At 36.8% G+C, this 13990-nt stretch overlaps 1 protein-coding gene across 1 annotated transcript; it reads left to right on the top strand.

Moving 5' to 3' along the window:
• The first annotated feature begins 2145 nt into the window (after positions 1 to 2145).
• Positions 2146 to 13990, top strand: LOC106083414 (senecionine N-oxygenase). Its single transcript, XM_013246376.2, has 4 exons — positions 2146 to 2614; positions 2687 to 2858; positions 7008 to 7543; positions 13434 to 13990. The coding sequence occupies exons 1-4, from the start codon at positions 2237 to 2239 to the stop codon at positions 13599 to 13601; spliced, it is 1254 nt and encodes a 417-aa protein (XP_013101830.2). The 5' UTR covers positions 2146 to 2236; the 3' UTR covers positions 13602 to 13990.

Raw genomic sequence — 13990 nt, 5'->3', positions numbered from 1 at the left:
ATTTTGTCTTTAGAGAAAAAAGTTTAGTTATGACAGCAGAAGTAAAGATTCTATGCAGACAGTTCAACTTTCTTGTTGTTGGAGCTTGAATTTTTGATTGAATTTGCCGTACCTATGTATAATAAAATATTTTAGTTTCTGCAGCAGTTGTAACCTTTCCCAACAATAGATACCAAAACACATTTATTTTAATAATCTAAATATAACATCAATGTGATTTTAATTCATTGGCATGGGCACAAATGAAATTGACAGTGATCTTGAGTTTGTGAAACAAGAAAAGAAAGAAAATTTTCTGCTTTCAAAAGGCGGACGAATATAGAACTTGATCTCAATTACAGACACCAAAAGGTGGGACAGCAATAACGTGAGGTGTATAAGAAGTTTTCTCTTAAGTGAATTGAGATTGCTATCTCTGATATTAGCCCTATTTTAGTTTAGTTCTACTCAGTGCAATAGAGCGAGAATTGTGAGGAAATTACATCTATCTAGTAGAACGATGTTCTGGATAAAATACCAGTGCTTGGGCTCAATTCTCTTCTTATGAAAACATGAAATGAAAAAATGTTTTCATATGAAAACATGCCGACAAAATGTATATTTATTTTTGTGTTTACCCAAAACAGGAATCAAATATGCTCTTTTTGTGTTTTCATAGAAATAGAATTGAGCCCCAGGCTTATGTAGAACATTTCAAAACACATCTGCAAGATGTGCGGGAACGAGAAGGAGTTAAAGACGATTGGGCAACTTTTGTGTCACTAGCTCCCATTTGCTAGAAGATACAGGACAATTGGTGAACACCTCTTCCCTTGCCTGAATTATATCCAGACACTTATTTCTATTGTCATTCTGGAGTTCTGTTGAGGTCTTAAATGGTTGACTGGACCACACTCTCGCCGGTAAAGGTTCTTATTCTTCTGTCTTCTGTGTTGTTTTTGTGTTTCTTGCACCGTGCAGTGGTGTCTGGTTATCTGTCTCATTCTTTTTTTCCATTACATTCTTCTAGAACGTGTATACAGCTTATCTGAGTCTAGTATCCAATTCTAGGATTGCTTAAATTTAAACGAGTGCAAACATTTGCTGCTACAAGATAATGAACCGAATTAGGGTTGCCAACTCGAATCGTTTGGAGGCCACCGTAGCGCAAAAGTTAGCGTGTCCGCCTATGACGCTGAACGCCTGAAGTCCTGGCGGGACATCAGAAAAAATGTTTAGCGTTGGTTTTCCCCTCCTAATGCTGGCGACATTTGTGAGGAACTATGCCATTTGAAAACATGGTATGACAGCCATGTAAAAACTTCTCCCCAAAGAGGTGTCACACTGTAGTTCGCCAGTCGGACTCGGCTGTAGAAGGAGGCCCCTTATCATTGAGCTTAAAACTTAATATGTGAGAGGTTTGCTCCTGTTCCTTAATAGGATGTTCATGGGAAAATTTGTACTCGAATCGTTTCTTCGTCCAACAGACGGGATTTCATGCACAATCACAACTTTATCGATTGAGTTTCAAGTTGCAGGATTTGAAGACAGTCTCGTGACCTTATAATTACTCAGATGGCGGTATCTTGTGCTACTCTAACCATATTTTTTCTTTGAAAGCCACCGCAATGCATTGACGAGCGAGTCACCTTAAGAGGCGAAAGGTCTGGGATTAAATACTGGCAAAAACATTAGAAAACGTTTTAGTGATGGTTTTCCCCTCCGTAATGCTGGCTGGTGTGAGGCACTCAGCAAAGTAAAATTTCTCTACTCTACATATTCTGCTATGAGAAGAGAAGACGTTTCAAGGGAAATTTCCTTCCCCTTTTCTCTATTGAAAACTAGTAACAATATTTTCCTACCATGGGTCGTATGCAGTCCCTAGACTCTCGTAGAGCATTTTGTATAACTAAAATTCTCTAAATACCCCTCGTAGCATTTAATGCCAACGAACGTTCTTACGTAGAACACACAGGTTTATCTTGTTTCCCGTTCAATGTACTATCACCAAGTAGTGTGGGACTATTAGCATCTCTCGCCTTATGGGCGAGATAGCTGGATCAGACACTGTATGACCGTATTCCATGTTCTTCTTATCAATTCCATTCTCATTTTTTAATTGCATTTAATCATAATTGTTTGTTTCTGGTTATCAGTCAGTCAGTCGGTCAGACCGGCCCAGCCAAGCCCAGTAATCTCATACTTTAGGCGAAACGATTTCATTCAATGGAAGGGAAAAATATGTTCAGTTGCGAAAATGAAACGAATAGTAATAGTAGGCGCCGGAACAGCAGGTCTATGTGCAGCTCGGCGTGCATTGGAATGTGGTTTTTCAGTAACCATATATGAGCAGACCGGCGATATAGGCGGAACCTGGGTCTATACAGACGAAGTGGGCACCAATAAATATGGCATTGATGTACACAGCAGCATGTATCAAGGTTTGCGTACAAATCTACCCAAAGAGGTTATGGGCTATCCCGACTTTGCCATTGAGGGCTACGAAGAGTCATATGTACCCTCCAAGGCCATAGAAAACTTTTTGGCCAATTTTTGTGAGAAGCATCAGCTAAGGCAGCATATCAAATTTTTGCATTATGTTATCAGAATAATGCCCAAAAATAATCAATGGCAGGTAAGTGTTGGTATAAGGAATTAATTGGCGCGTGTAGACCGTTTATATATACAAATTTTTACTCCAATCTAGGTGGTGGTCAAAAATCTTCAAACCGGAAGTGTAGACTTTCTTATGTATGATTACGCAATGATATGTAACGGACACTATCATACCCCCTTGTATCCCTCAATCAAAGGTTCAGACACGTTTACGGGTCAAGAAATACACAGTCATGATTATAAGAATACTCAACGTTTCAAGGGTAAGCTAAAAATAAGGGTTTTATTTAAGAGATTTTGGTACTGAATAAGGTTTTCTATAGGAAAACTTTAATTCAGCATGGCTGAATAAGGTTTTCTATAGGAAAACTTCAATTCAGCCTGGCTGAATAAGGTTTTCTATAGGAAAACTTTAATTCAGCCTGGCTGAATAAGGGTTTCTATAGGAAAACTTTAATTCAGCCTGGCTGAATAAGGGTTTCTATAGGAAAACTTTAATTCAGCCTGGCTGAATAAGGGTTTCTATAGGAAAACTTTAATTCAGCCTGGCTGAATAAGGTTTTCTATAGGAAAACTTTAATTCAGCCTGGCTGAATAAGGTTTTCTATAGGAAAACTTTAATTCAACCTGGCTGAATAAGGTTTTCTATAGGAAAACTTTAATTCAGCCTGGCTGAATAAGGTTTTCTATAGGAAAACTTTAATTCAGCCTGGCTGAATAAGGTTTTCTATAGGAAAACTTTAATTCAGCCTGGCTGAATAAGGTTTTCTATAGGAAAACTTTAATTCAGCCTGGCTGAATAAGGTTTTCTATAGGAAAACTTTAATTCAGCCTGGCTGAATAAGGTTTTCTATAGGAAAACTTTAATTCAGCCTGGCTGAATAAGGTTTTCTATAGGAAAACTTTAATTCAGCCTGGCTGAATAAGGTTTTCTATAGGAAAACTTTAATTCAGCCTGGCTGAATAAGGTTTTCTATAGGAAAACTTTAATTCAGCCTGGCTGAATAAGGTTTTCTATAGGAAAACTTTAATTCAGCCTGGCTGAATAAGGTTTTCTATAGGAAAACTTTAATTCAGCCTGGCTGAATAAGGTTTTCTATAGGAAAACTTTAATTCAGCCTGGCTGAATAAGGTTTTCTATAGGAAAACTTTAATTCAGCCTGGCTGAATAAGGTTTTCTATAGGAAAACTTTAATTCAGCCTGGCTGAATAAGGTTTTCTATAGGAAAACTTTAATTCAGCCTGGCTGAATAAGGTTTTCTATAGGAAAACTTTAATTCAGCCTGGCTGAATAAGGTTTTCTATAGGAAAACTTTAATTCAGCCTGGCTGAATAAGGTTTTCTATAGGAAAACTTTAATTCAGCCTGGCTGAATAAGGTTTTCTATAGGAAAACTTTAATTCAGCCTGGCTGAATAAGGTTTTCTATAGGAAAACTTTAATTCAGCCTGGCTGAATAAGGTTTTCTATAGGAAAACTTTAATTCAGCCTGGCTGAATAAGGTTTTCTATAGGAAAACTTTAATTCAGCCTGGCTGAATAAGGTTTTCTATAGGAAAACTTTAATTCAGCCTGGCTGAATAAGGTTTTCTATAGGAAAACTTTAATTCAGCCTGGCTGAATAAGGTTTTCTATAGGAAAACTTTAATTCAGCCTGGCTGAATAAGGTTTTCCATAGGAAAACTTTAATTCAGCCTGGCTGAATAAGGTTTTCCATAGGAAAACTTTAATTCAGCCTGGCTGAATAAGGTTTTCCATAGGAAAACTTTAATTCAGCCTGGCTGAATAAGGTTTTCCATAGGAAAACTTTAATTCAGCCTGGCTGAATAAGGTTTTCCATAGGAAAACTTTAATTCAGCCTGGCTGAATAAGGTTTTCCATAGGAAAACTTTAATTCAGCCTGGCTGAATAAGGTTTTCCATAGGAAAACTTTAATTCAGCCTGGCTGAATAAGGTTTTCCATAGGAAAACTTTAATTCAGCCTGGCTGAATAAGGTTTTCCATAGGAAAACTTTAATTCAGCCTGGCTGAATAAGGTTTTCCATAGGAAAACTTTAATTCAGCCTGGCTGAATAAGGTTTTCCATAGGAAAACTTTAATTCAGCCTGGCTGAATAAGGTTTTCCATAGGAAAACTTTAATTCAGCCTGGCTGAATAAGGTTTTCCATAGGAAAACTTTAATTCAGCCTGGCTGAATAAGGTTTTCCATAGGAAAACTTTAATTCAGCCTGGCTGAATAAGGTTTTCCATAGGAAAACTTTAATTCAGCCTGGCTGAATAAGGTTTTCCATAGGAAAACTTTAATTCAGCCTGGCTGAATAAGGTTTTCCATAGGAAAACTTTAATTCAGCCTGGCTGAATAAGGTTTTCCATAGGAAAACTTTAATTCAGCCTGGCTGAATAAGGTTTTCCATAGGAAAACTTTAATTCAGCCTGGCTGAATAAGGTTTTCCATAGGAAAACTTTAATTCAGCCTGGCTGAATAAGGTTTTCCATAGGAAAACTTTAATTCAGCCTGGCTGAATAAGGTTTTCCATAGGAAAACTTTAATTCAGCCTGGCTGAATAAGGTTTTCCATAGGAAAACTTTAATTCAGCCTGGCTGAATAAGGTTTTCCATAGGAAAACTTTAATTCAGCCTGGCTGAATAAGGTTTTCCATAGGAAAACTTTAATTCAGCCTGGCTGAATAAGGTTTTCCATAGGAAAACTTTAATTCAGCCTGGCTGAATAAGGTTTTCCATAGGAAAACTTTAATTCAGCCTGGCTGAATAAGGTTTTCCATAGGAAAACTTTAATTCAGCCTGGCTGAATAAGGTTTTCTATAGGAAAACTTTAATTCAGCCTGGCTGAATAAGGTTTTCTATAGGAAAACTTTAATGCAGCCTGGCTGAATAAGGTTTTCTATAGGAAAACTTTAATTCAGCCTGGCTGAATAAGGTTTTCTATAGGAAAACTTTAATTCAGCCTGGCTGAATAAGGTTTTCTATAGGAAAACTTTAATTCAGCCTGGCTGAATAAGGTTTTCTATAGGAAAACTTTAATTCAGCCTGGCTGAATAAGGTTTTCTATAGGAAAACTTTAATTCAGCCCGGCTGAATAAGGTTTTCTATAGGAAAACTTTAATTCAGCCTGGCTGAATAAGGTTTTCTATAGGAAAACTTTAATTCAGCCTGGCTGAATAAGGTTTTCTATAGGAAAACTTTAATTCAGCCTGGCTGAATAAGGTTTTCTATAGGAAAACTTTAATTCAGCCTGGCTGAATAAGGTTTTCTATAGGAAAACTTTAATTCAGCCTGGCTGAATAAGGTTTTCTATAGGAAAACTTTAATTCAGCCTGGCTGAATAAGGTTTTCTATAGGAAAACTTTAATTCAGCCTGGCTGAATAAGGTTTTCTATAGGAAAACTTTAATTCAGCCTGGCTGAATAAGGTTTTCTATAGGAAAACTTTAATTCAGCCTGGCTGAATAAGGTTTTCTATAGGAAAACTTTAATTCAGCCTGGCTGAATAAGGTTTTCTATAGGAAAACTTTAATTCAGCCTGGCTGAATAAGGTTTTCTATAGGAAAACTTTAATTCAGCCTGGCTGAATAAGGTTTTCTATAGGAAAACTTTAATTCAGCCTGGCTGAATAAGGTTTTCTATAGGAAAACTTTAATTCAGCCTGGCTGAATAAGGTTTTCTATAGGAAAACTTTAATTCAGCCTGGCTGAATAAGGTTTTCTATAGGAAAACTTTAATTCAGCCTGGCTGAATAAGGTTTTCTATAGGAAAACTTTAATTCAGCCTGGCTGAATAAGGTTTTCCATAGGAAAACTTTAATTCAGCCTGGCTGAATAAGGTTTTCCATAGGAAAACTTTAATTCAGCCTGGCTGAATAAGGTTTTCCATAGGAAAACTTTAATTCAGCCTGGCTGAATAAGGTTTTCCATAGGAAAACTTTAATTCAGCCTGGCTGAATAAGGTTTTCCATAGGAAAACTTTAATTCAGCCTGGCTGAATAAGGTTTTCCATAGGAAAACTTTAATTCAGCCTGGCTGAATAAGGTTTTCCATAGGAAAACTTTAATTCAGCCTGGCTGAATAAGGTTTTCCATAGGAAAACTTTAATTCAGCCTGGCTGAATAAGGTTTTCCATAGGAAAACTTTAATTCAGCCTGGCTGAATAAGGTTTTCCATAGGAAAACTTTAATTCAGCCTGGCTGAATAAGGTTTTCCATAGGAAAACTTTAATTCAGCCTGGCTGAATAAGGTTTTCCATAGGAAAACTTTAATTCAGCCTGGCTGAATAAGGAAAACTTTAATTCAGCCTGGCTGAATAAGGTTTTCCATAGGAAAACTTTAATTCAGCCTGGCTGAATAAGGTTTTCCATATGAAAACTTTAATATTTTGTCTTTTCCTATATTTCATTCCAGATGAAACAGTCCTAATTATTGGCGCTGGTCCCAGTGGCATGGACTTGTGTCATGAAATATCAAAAGTCGCCGAGCGTGTTACACTCAGTCATCACATGCCGGAGACACCGAAAACCACATTTAAGCCTAATGTAAATCAAAAACCCGATGTCACCCACATAGAGGGTTCTCGTGTTTATTTCACCAATGGCGAATACGAAACATACACCATTATATTCTATTGCACCGGTTACAAATATTCATTTCCCTTTCTGTCGGCAGACTGTGGCATACATGTTGATGATAATTATGTACAACCTTTGTATAAGCAAGTCATTAATATCCAGTATCCCACAATGTCGTTCATTGGCATCCCCTATTATGTTTGTGCAGCTCAAATGATGGATTTGCAATCGAGATTTACTTTGGAATATTGGAAGGGCAACAAAGAGTTCCCCAGTAAAGAGGAAATGCTGCAGAATACACGCCGATTAATGGATCAACGTTTTGCGAGAGGATTTAGGAAACGTCAAGCTCACATGATGGGCGAGGATCAGGTAAGATTTTTTTTTTATACATATGTATGGTAAATATACAAAATTTTAATACAGTTTTTGTTTTGAAAGAAACGCAGTATTTGTTTGTTTAATTATGCTAATATAAACCTTTATTGAAAAATTTAACAATGATTAGCCGAATTTATAGGTCTTTTGCTACCTTATAGCTATGCCGTTTAACCAGATTTATTTGAAATGATATTTATTCATTAATAATTTATTTCAAATTGTAATAAATTAACAAAATGTTATAAACAGTAAATCGAAATTATGAACAGAAAAGCAGCAGGAGATCAAATACACACATATCGTTCGAAGGGGATATAACCTAATTAATGGCTGCCCGTTTAACCTTTAACAGATTATAATATAATTTGGTTTTCAATCGATGTGCGAATATGTGCAAGCATGCCTGACAGCCAGAACACTCTGGCCTAACGTCGACCGAAAGTGTACTAAAGAGCTGCTGGCTTTTGATAACGTTCAGTGTGTTATTCAGGGACACGAAAATCCCGTATATTGCAGAAACTGTATAGACGTTGATGAAGCGTAGACTATGGTACTCTTTTTATACCCAAAATCATAGGATGGGGGTTATACTAATCTAGACATTCCGTTCTTTACACATATGAATGAGTGATGTCCAATTCAAGTCAAAGCTCAATGAGAAGGGGCCTCCTTTTTATAGACGAGTCCGAGCGGCGTGCGCAGTGCGACACCTCTTTGTGAAGTAGTTTTTACATGGCTGCCGTATCAAATGTCGCCAGCATTAGGAGGGGATAACCACCGCACGGCACAGATTGGCGTCTTTCAATAAACAATGGCCACTCTTTTCCCGCGGCGATCGGTTCTTTGGACCGGAACCAGTTTACTCACCTTCAGGAGTTTGATGAGGATCGGTACCTCCACATGAAGATGTGACAACAACAACAACCGCTGAAAATTAATTCTGATGTTCTCGTCAGGATTCGAACCCATGCGTACAGCGTCATAGGCGGACATGCCAACCAACCTCTGCGCTACGGTGGCTTCTTGGAAATGTTGATCTATGACTCGATCTAGTTGTTTCTGTCCGTCCGTCTGTTGAAATCACGATAGCGGTGGGTCATTGAGGATTGAAAATAGGCCATATCGGTTGAGATTTGGATATAGCTGGTCCTTCGACTTGACTTCTTGAGCCCCTAGAAATCGCAATTTTCATCTGGTTGGGCTAAAATTTGGCACACAGTGTGCTTTTACGACTACCAATGCTCGTGCCAAGTATGTTCCAAATCGGTCTATAAACTGAACATTTAGGAGTTATCTTAAAATATCTTGCAGTAAAATTAGCGGCAAGTTCGTTGAAGTCAAAAATTTTTGGAAATAATTCTGGAATTTTTGAACGGATAGAGATATGGACGTGAAACTTAGCATAGCCAATGTTGAGATTTATGGGTTATTGAAAATTTTAGTAAGGTGTCGTCAGTATTTCTGAAATTGTGGGATTATTTGTGAACCGATTGAAAATTTTATATATAGTGGTTAAACTTTGCCGGAGATATCACCCAGTCTTGAGAAATTGTCTGTTTCATTGTACGATGTTTTGACTTCTTGTCCCTAAATTTCACAAATTACTGGCGACCCAACGCTTCAGTCCTGGCAGGAGGGTCTTGTTGACGATGTCCTCAAATAGTTTCGCTTGGTTGACCTTGTCGAATGCTTCCTTCAAAACCCATGCTGATGCTGCGCGAGTGGCAATTCTCCAACGAGGCTCGGGAGGAGTAGTCCCTCAAGCTTATTGACTACTCTCAGCCTTCTTCTGATTGATAAACGTCCGGCGCTCAGAGGTTATGAAGTCTGGTGGTCAGTCGTAGGCGAGTATTGTGGGGTGATGATCGGATCCCAAAGAAAGTGACGGCTTGCTGCTGAACCTCCATGTAATACTAGTGGGGACATCCTAGTTCACCATGTAAAGCGTGGAGGCTTCAATCTACTCTGCCGAAGCTATGCTCAGCTGGTCGCTACTTGGTGGAGAATGCCATGAAACGTGATGCCCGAGATATTGCAAAGATATTTGTAAATAAAACATGTGGGTCTTGTAGTTGATAAAATTTTTTTCGATTTGTTCACTTAAATTTATGGATATTTGATTTTCACTTTTCATACCCACCACCGCAGGATGGGGGCATATTCCTTTTGCCATTTCTTTCCAACACATCGAAATATCCATTTCCGACCCCATAAAGTATATATATTCTTGATCGTCGTAAAAATCTAAGACTATCTAGCAATGTCCGTCCGTCTGTCTGATGAAATCACGCTACAGTCTTTAAAAATAGAGATATTGAGCTGAAACTTTACAAAAATTAATTTTTTTGTCCATAGGCAATCTTCAATTAGAAGATGGGCTATATCGGATTATATATATCAAGAATAACGCCCATATTGATCGATCGGCCGGTTTAAAGTCTAAGGCCCATAAAAGCTGCATTTATTTTCCGATTTCGCTGAAATTTGGCACAGTGAGTTGTGTAAGGCCACTCGACATCCTTCTTCCATTTTGCCCAGACCGATCCAGATTTGGATATAGCTCTCATATAGACCGACATCTCGATTTAAAGTCTTCGACCCATAAAAGGCGCATTTATTGTCCAATTTTACAATTTGGGGCAGTTAGTTGTGTTAGGCCTTTCGACATCCTTCTTAAATTTGACGCAGATCGCTCAGATCTGGATATAGCTGCCATAAACATCGAACTCTCGATTTAAAGTCTTGGACCCATTGTCCGATTTGGGACAGTGGGTAGTGTTTGGCTCTTCGACATCTTTTTATACCCTACACCACTACTGTAGTAATAATGCATAAAAATGGTCATTTGTTAACCGATTCTCTCGAAATTTGGCAGGAAGGATTTTCTTACGACTCTCAACATTACTGGAGAGATTTAGATTTAGCTGCCATATATATATATATAGCCCGATTTTCACTGCTAGCATCACTGCAAGCGCATTTAATGACCAATCTTCCCAAAACTTTGTACAACGCTTTCCCCGAAAACTTTCACAATATCTATAAGGTTTGCTCGAAATCGGTTCAGATATAGATATAGCTCCCATATATATGTTCGTCCGATTTTGAGAAATATTGCGATGTTAAGCCCTTTGACATCCTCATCAATTTGGTCCAGATCGGTCCATATTTGAATATAGCTGCCATATAGACCAATCTCTCGATTTAAAGCCTTGGCCCCATAAAAGGCCCCCGATTTCACTGAAATTTGACACAATGACTTATGTTAGACTTTTCGACATCCGTGTCGTATATGGTTCAGATCGGTCTATATTTGGATATAGCTACCAAAAACACGTATATTTTGTTCTATAAAATTGAACAATGACTTGTATTTATTAGACCACTCAATGTCCGTGCCGAATTTGGTCCAAATCGAACCATATTTCGATATAGCTGCTATAGGGCATAAATGATGCATTTTCTTACCGGATTATGATGAAAGGTGGTTTACATATGTACCCGAGGTGATAGGTATCCAAAGTTCGGTTCGGCCGAACTAAGCGCCTTTTTACTTGTTTGTTTTGGGGTAGCTTGCCTTAGCATCTTCTCTTTTTTTGCTGTCTTAATTTGAAAGGTTATAATTTGTTCCCTGCATGAATTCTCTTTGCATACATCTGCTATTCACAATATATGTATTTCTTCAGTTGGCCACACACATTTATAAAAAAACATACTATGGCAACCCTGCAGACAAATGTACCAAAGAGGATTGAAATAACAGAGAAATGTTTGTGCTCTCAAAATATTGCAGAAAATGTCAAGCTCAAAGCAAGCAGCTCCGTCGAAAAAGTCAAATTTACAGCAAAAAAAAAAAAAAAAAAGAATAAATAAAAGAAAGATAGAGGTCAGGATTCTGCTTGAGTTCTTAGGTAACACTCATTAATCTATATTCACAAGCGCCGCCAACCAGTCTAGGTGCGAATTTCTTCTATATATAATTTATCTATGGATGTACTACATGAGCCACCACCGGATACAAATACAGAACTTCGTTGTACTATAAAGATATCATTTCCACAAAATTTGCATCGCATTGTATTGTATTTATCATTTTATGTATGCAATATAGCTTTTCTTTTTTATTTGGGAGAGACCTAACAAATTTCTTCTTTTCTTTTGCTGAGAGTAAAATGTACTCCTTATGTAAATTCTCTTTGCATATAAGTTAAAAACTGATTTTTAGCCTGATCTATTTTAAAGTCTACCTTTACACAACATTTGGGTTGAGTTAAGCCACATACACATTACAACAAACAGATGGTGCATGCTTATGTGGTCGTAAAGCATTTGTCAATATTGGCTCGAAATTCTTTCAAGCAAAAAGAAATTCTGATTAATATACATTTTTCGGCTGGAGTTTTGGAAAAAATTTATAAATGGAATGTTTATTTTTTTAGTAATTATGATGAGTTTGTAGTTGTTGTTGCATGAGAGTATGATTGATATTAATTACAGTGAAAATATAAAGTATACGCTATGATAAATGGATAACAACAAGTGAAAATGCTTGCATTCGACTGACCCATAAAGAGTGGAACAAAATGAACTTCCCAGCTTTGGTTACCCATATAAACTAACTTGTACACTTGTCGATAATCGTTGCTAAAATGTGATAACATTTCATAGCTGAAAATATTACATTTTTTTCAAAAATGCAGATTTGTGTGCTGAATTTACGAACACTAGAAGAGTTGCCAATCAGCTCAGATTACCATTGTACTGGTTGTGGGTTCATATTCCAACAGAGGCACCCAAGCCCGACAAGGCAAATTATGCGACTCTAAAGGCCTACAGGCCTATAAGCCTTATGGCCTTTTAATTTTCGATTTTTTTTTTAATTTTTTCGGCAGAGTTGCTTGCTTTGAAGAAAAATAAAATAATTAACGACACCTATAAGGTTGTTATCTGCTGTCAAATTTTGAGATAAATTGAATTCCTCTCTTATTTCTATCCTCTTTGGCAAAGTTAACAACATCAAACTTTCCATCTCTCTCTTCCATCAAACTCTCCATCTATCTCTCTCTTACTCAGTCAAATTTTCATAATCATTCATACTCCTTCTTCCTTATGTTATTTAATTTCACCGCTGTCGATTATTTTCGGTTTTGAATACACATTTTTTGATAGGCTTTTATACTTAAGTTCTCTCATTTTTAATTACCAACTTTTTCTCTTTTTATAAGTTCTCTTTGCTTTTGGAACAGCAAAGCGGCATTCTTGTGACAATGTCATTCTCAGAGCAACACTTTTTTTCAAAAACAAAATCATAACAAATGAATTTTTCAAACCTAGGTCAAACTTTATTTTGAGGGTTAAGGTTCAATTTGCAGCGATCTTATTATCTTCTTTTTGAAAAAGTTCATTATATACGTATGCATGTAAGTATGCCACATGAATCTCAATTAACAAAAAGTAATCCCTTAACCGTAGTAAAGTGATATTTTTGACAAAATATCAATTAATCATCAGCAAAGAAGTATTGTCATGAGTTACGTAAAAATCTGTCACAGCTGAACAGCTTTTAATGACTTGATGGCATCTAATAAAAGATGACTGACCATAATGATTTTTATGCCATACTTTTAAAAGGGAGTTAAAATTGTTGTTAAAGCGTCTCCAAACAGTTATGCGAAAAAATGTTCATTGAAATTCTCAATTCGTTTATTTTTGGCTAATTTTTATATTTTATTCCAAGCTAGCCTCATATATGCAAATTTGTGTAGTGCGTTTCTTGAATAAACTTATGTGTATATTGACCTAGTCTGGCTAAGTCATTCCGTCAGTGTGTAAGTAAGTGATGCCCTCTAAGTAATTATTATATTTTTTAATTTTATTGCAGCTCGACTACTATAATGATCTGGCGGAGACGGCAGCTATAGAAAATATAAAACCTGTTATGACCTACTTGCACAACGAAAGTAGCCGCAGATTTTTGGATGATTTATTACATTTTCGTGAAGATGTATTTCGCATAGTCGATAATGAGAGCTTTGTAAAGATAAATTAACAGCCGAGACGTCGGCAGCACTACCTACCAGCAACGACGGCAATGCCATGACATTTATTTTTACGAATTGTCGTACTCTGCTTAATTTTGTTTATTGCATTTGTGTGTTTTTTGATTATTGTTGTTGTTGTGTTTTATTTCGGTGCAAAATAAGGTGGAAGAATGTGTTCAATTGCTTTTGCGCCCAGCCGCCTGGTTTATTTGTAAGTTTTTTTAAGCAGGAAAAAAGCTCTATGATCACAAAATAAGGAAAAAAGTCTTTGCTTACTGAAATTCAACAAAAGAGTAAAACACAAAATTCAACTCTCAGTGCCTTTTGTTCGTGTGCTCCATAAATTTTGTAATGTTGTGTGGACTGTTTTGTCTGAAATAAAGCTTAAAATAGGGTT

This window comes from Stomoxys calcitrans, chromosome 5 (assembly GCF_963082655.1).
Source record: "Stomoxys calcitrans chromosome 5, idStoCalc2.1, whole genome shotgun sequence".
NCBI classification, from domain to species: domain Eukaryota; kingdom Metazoa; phylum Arthropoda; class Insecta; order Diptera; family Muscidae; genus Stomoxys; species Stomoxys calcitrans.
The sequence above is the reverse complement of the archived record's forward strand: the minus strand, read 5'-3'. Positions and strand labels throughout refer to the sequence as shown.

Coding starts and splice junctions, on each gene's coding strand:
- LOC106083414 (XM_013246376.2), top strand. CDS start 2,237: ATGAAACGAATAGTAATAGTAGGCGCCGGAACAGCAGGTCTATGTGCA. Junction 2,615..2,686: donor CCAAAAATAATCAATGGCAG/GTAAGTGTTGGT, acceptor ACTCCAATCTAG/GTGGTGGTCAAAAATCTTCA. Junction 2,859..7,007: donor GAATACTCAACGTTTCAAGG/GTAAGCTAAAAA, acceptor ATTTCATTCCAG/ATGAAACAGTCCTAATTATT.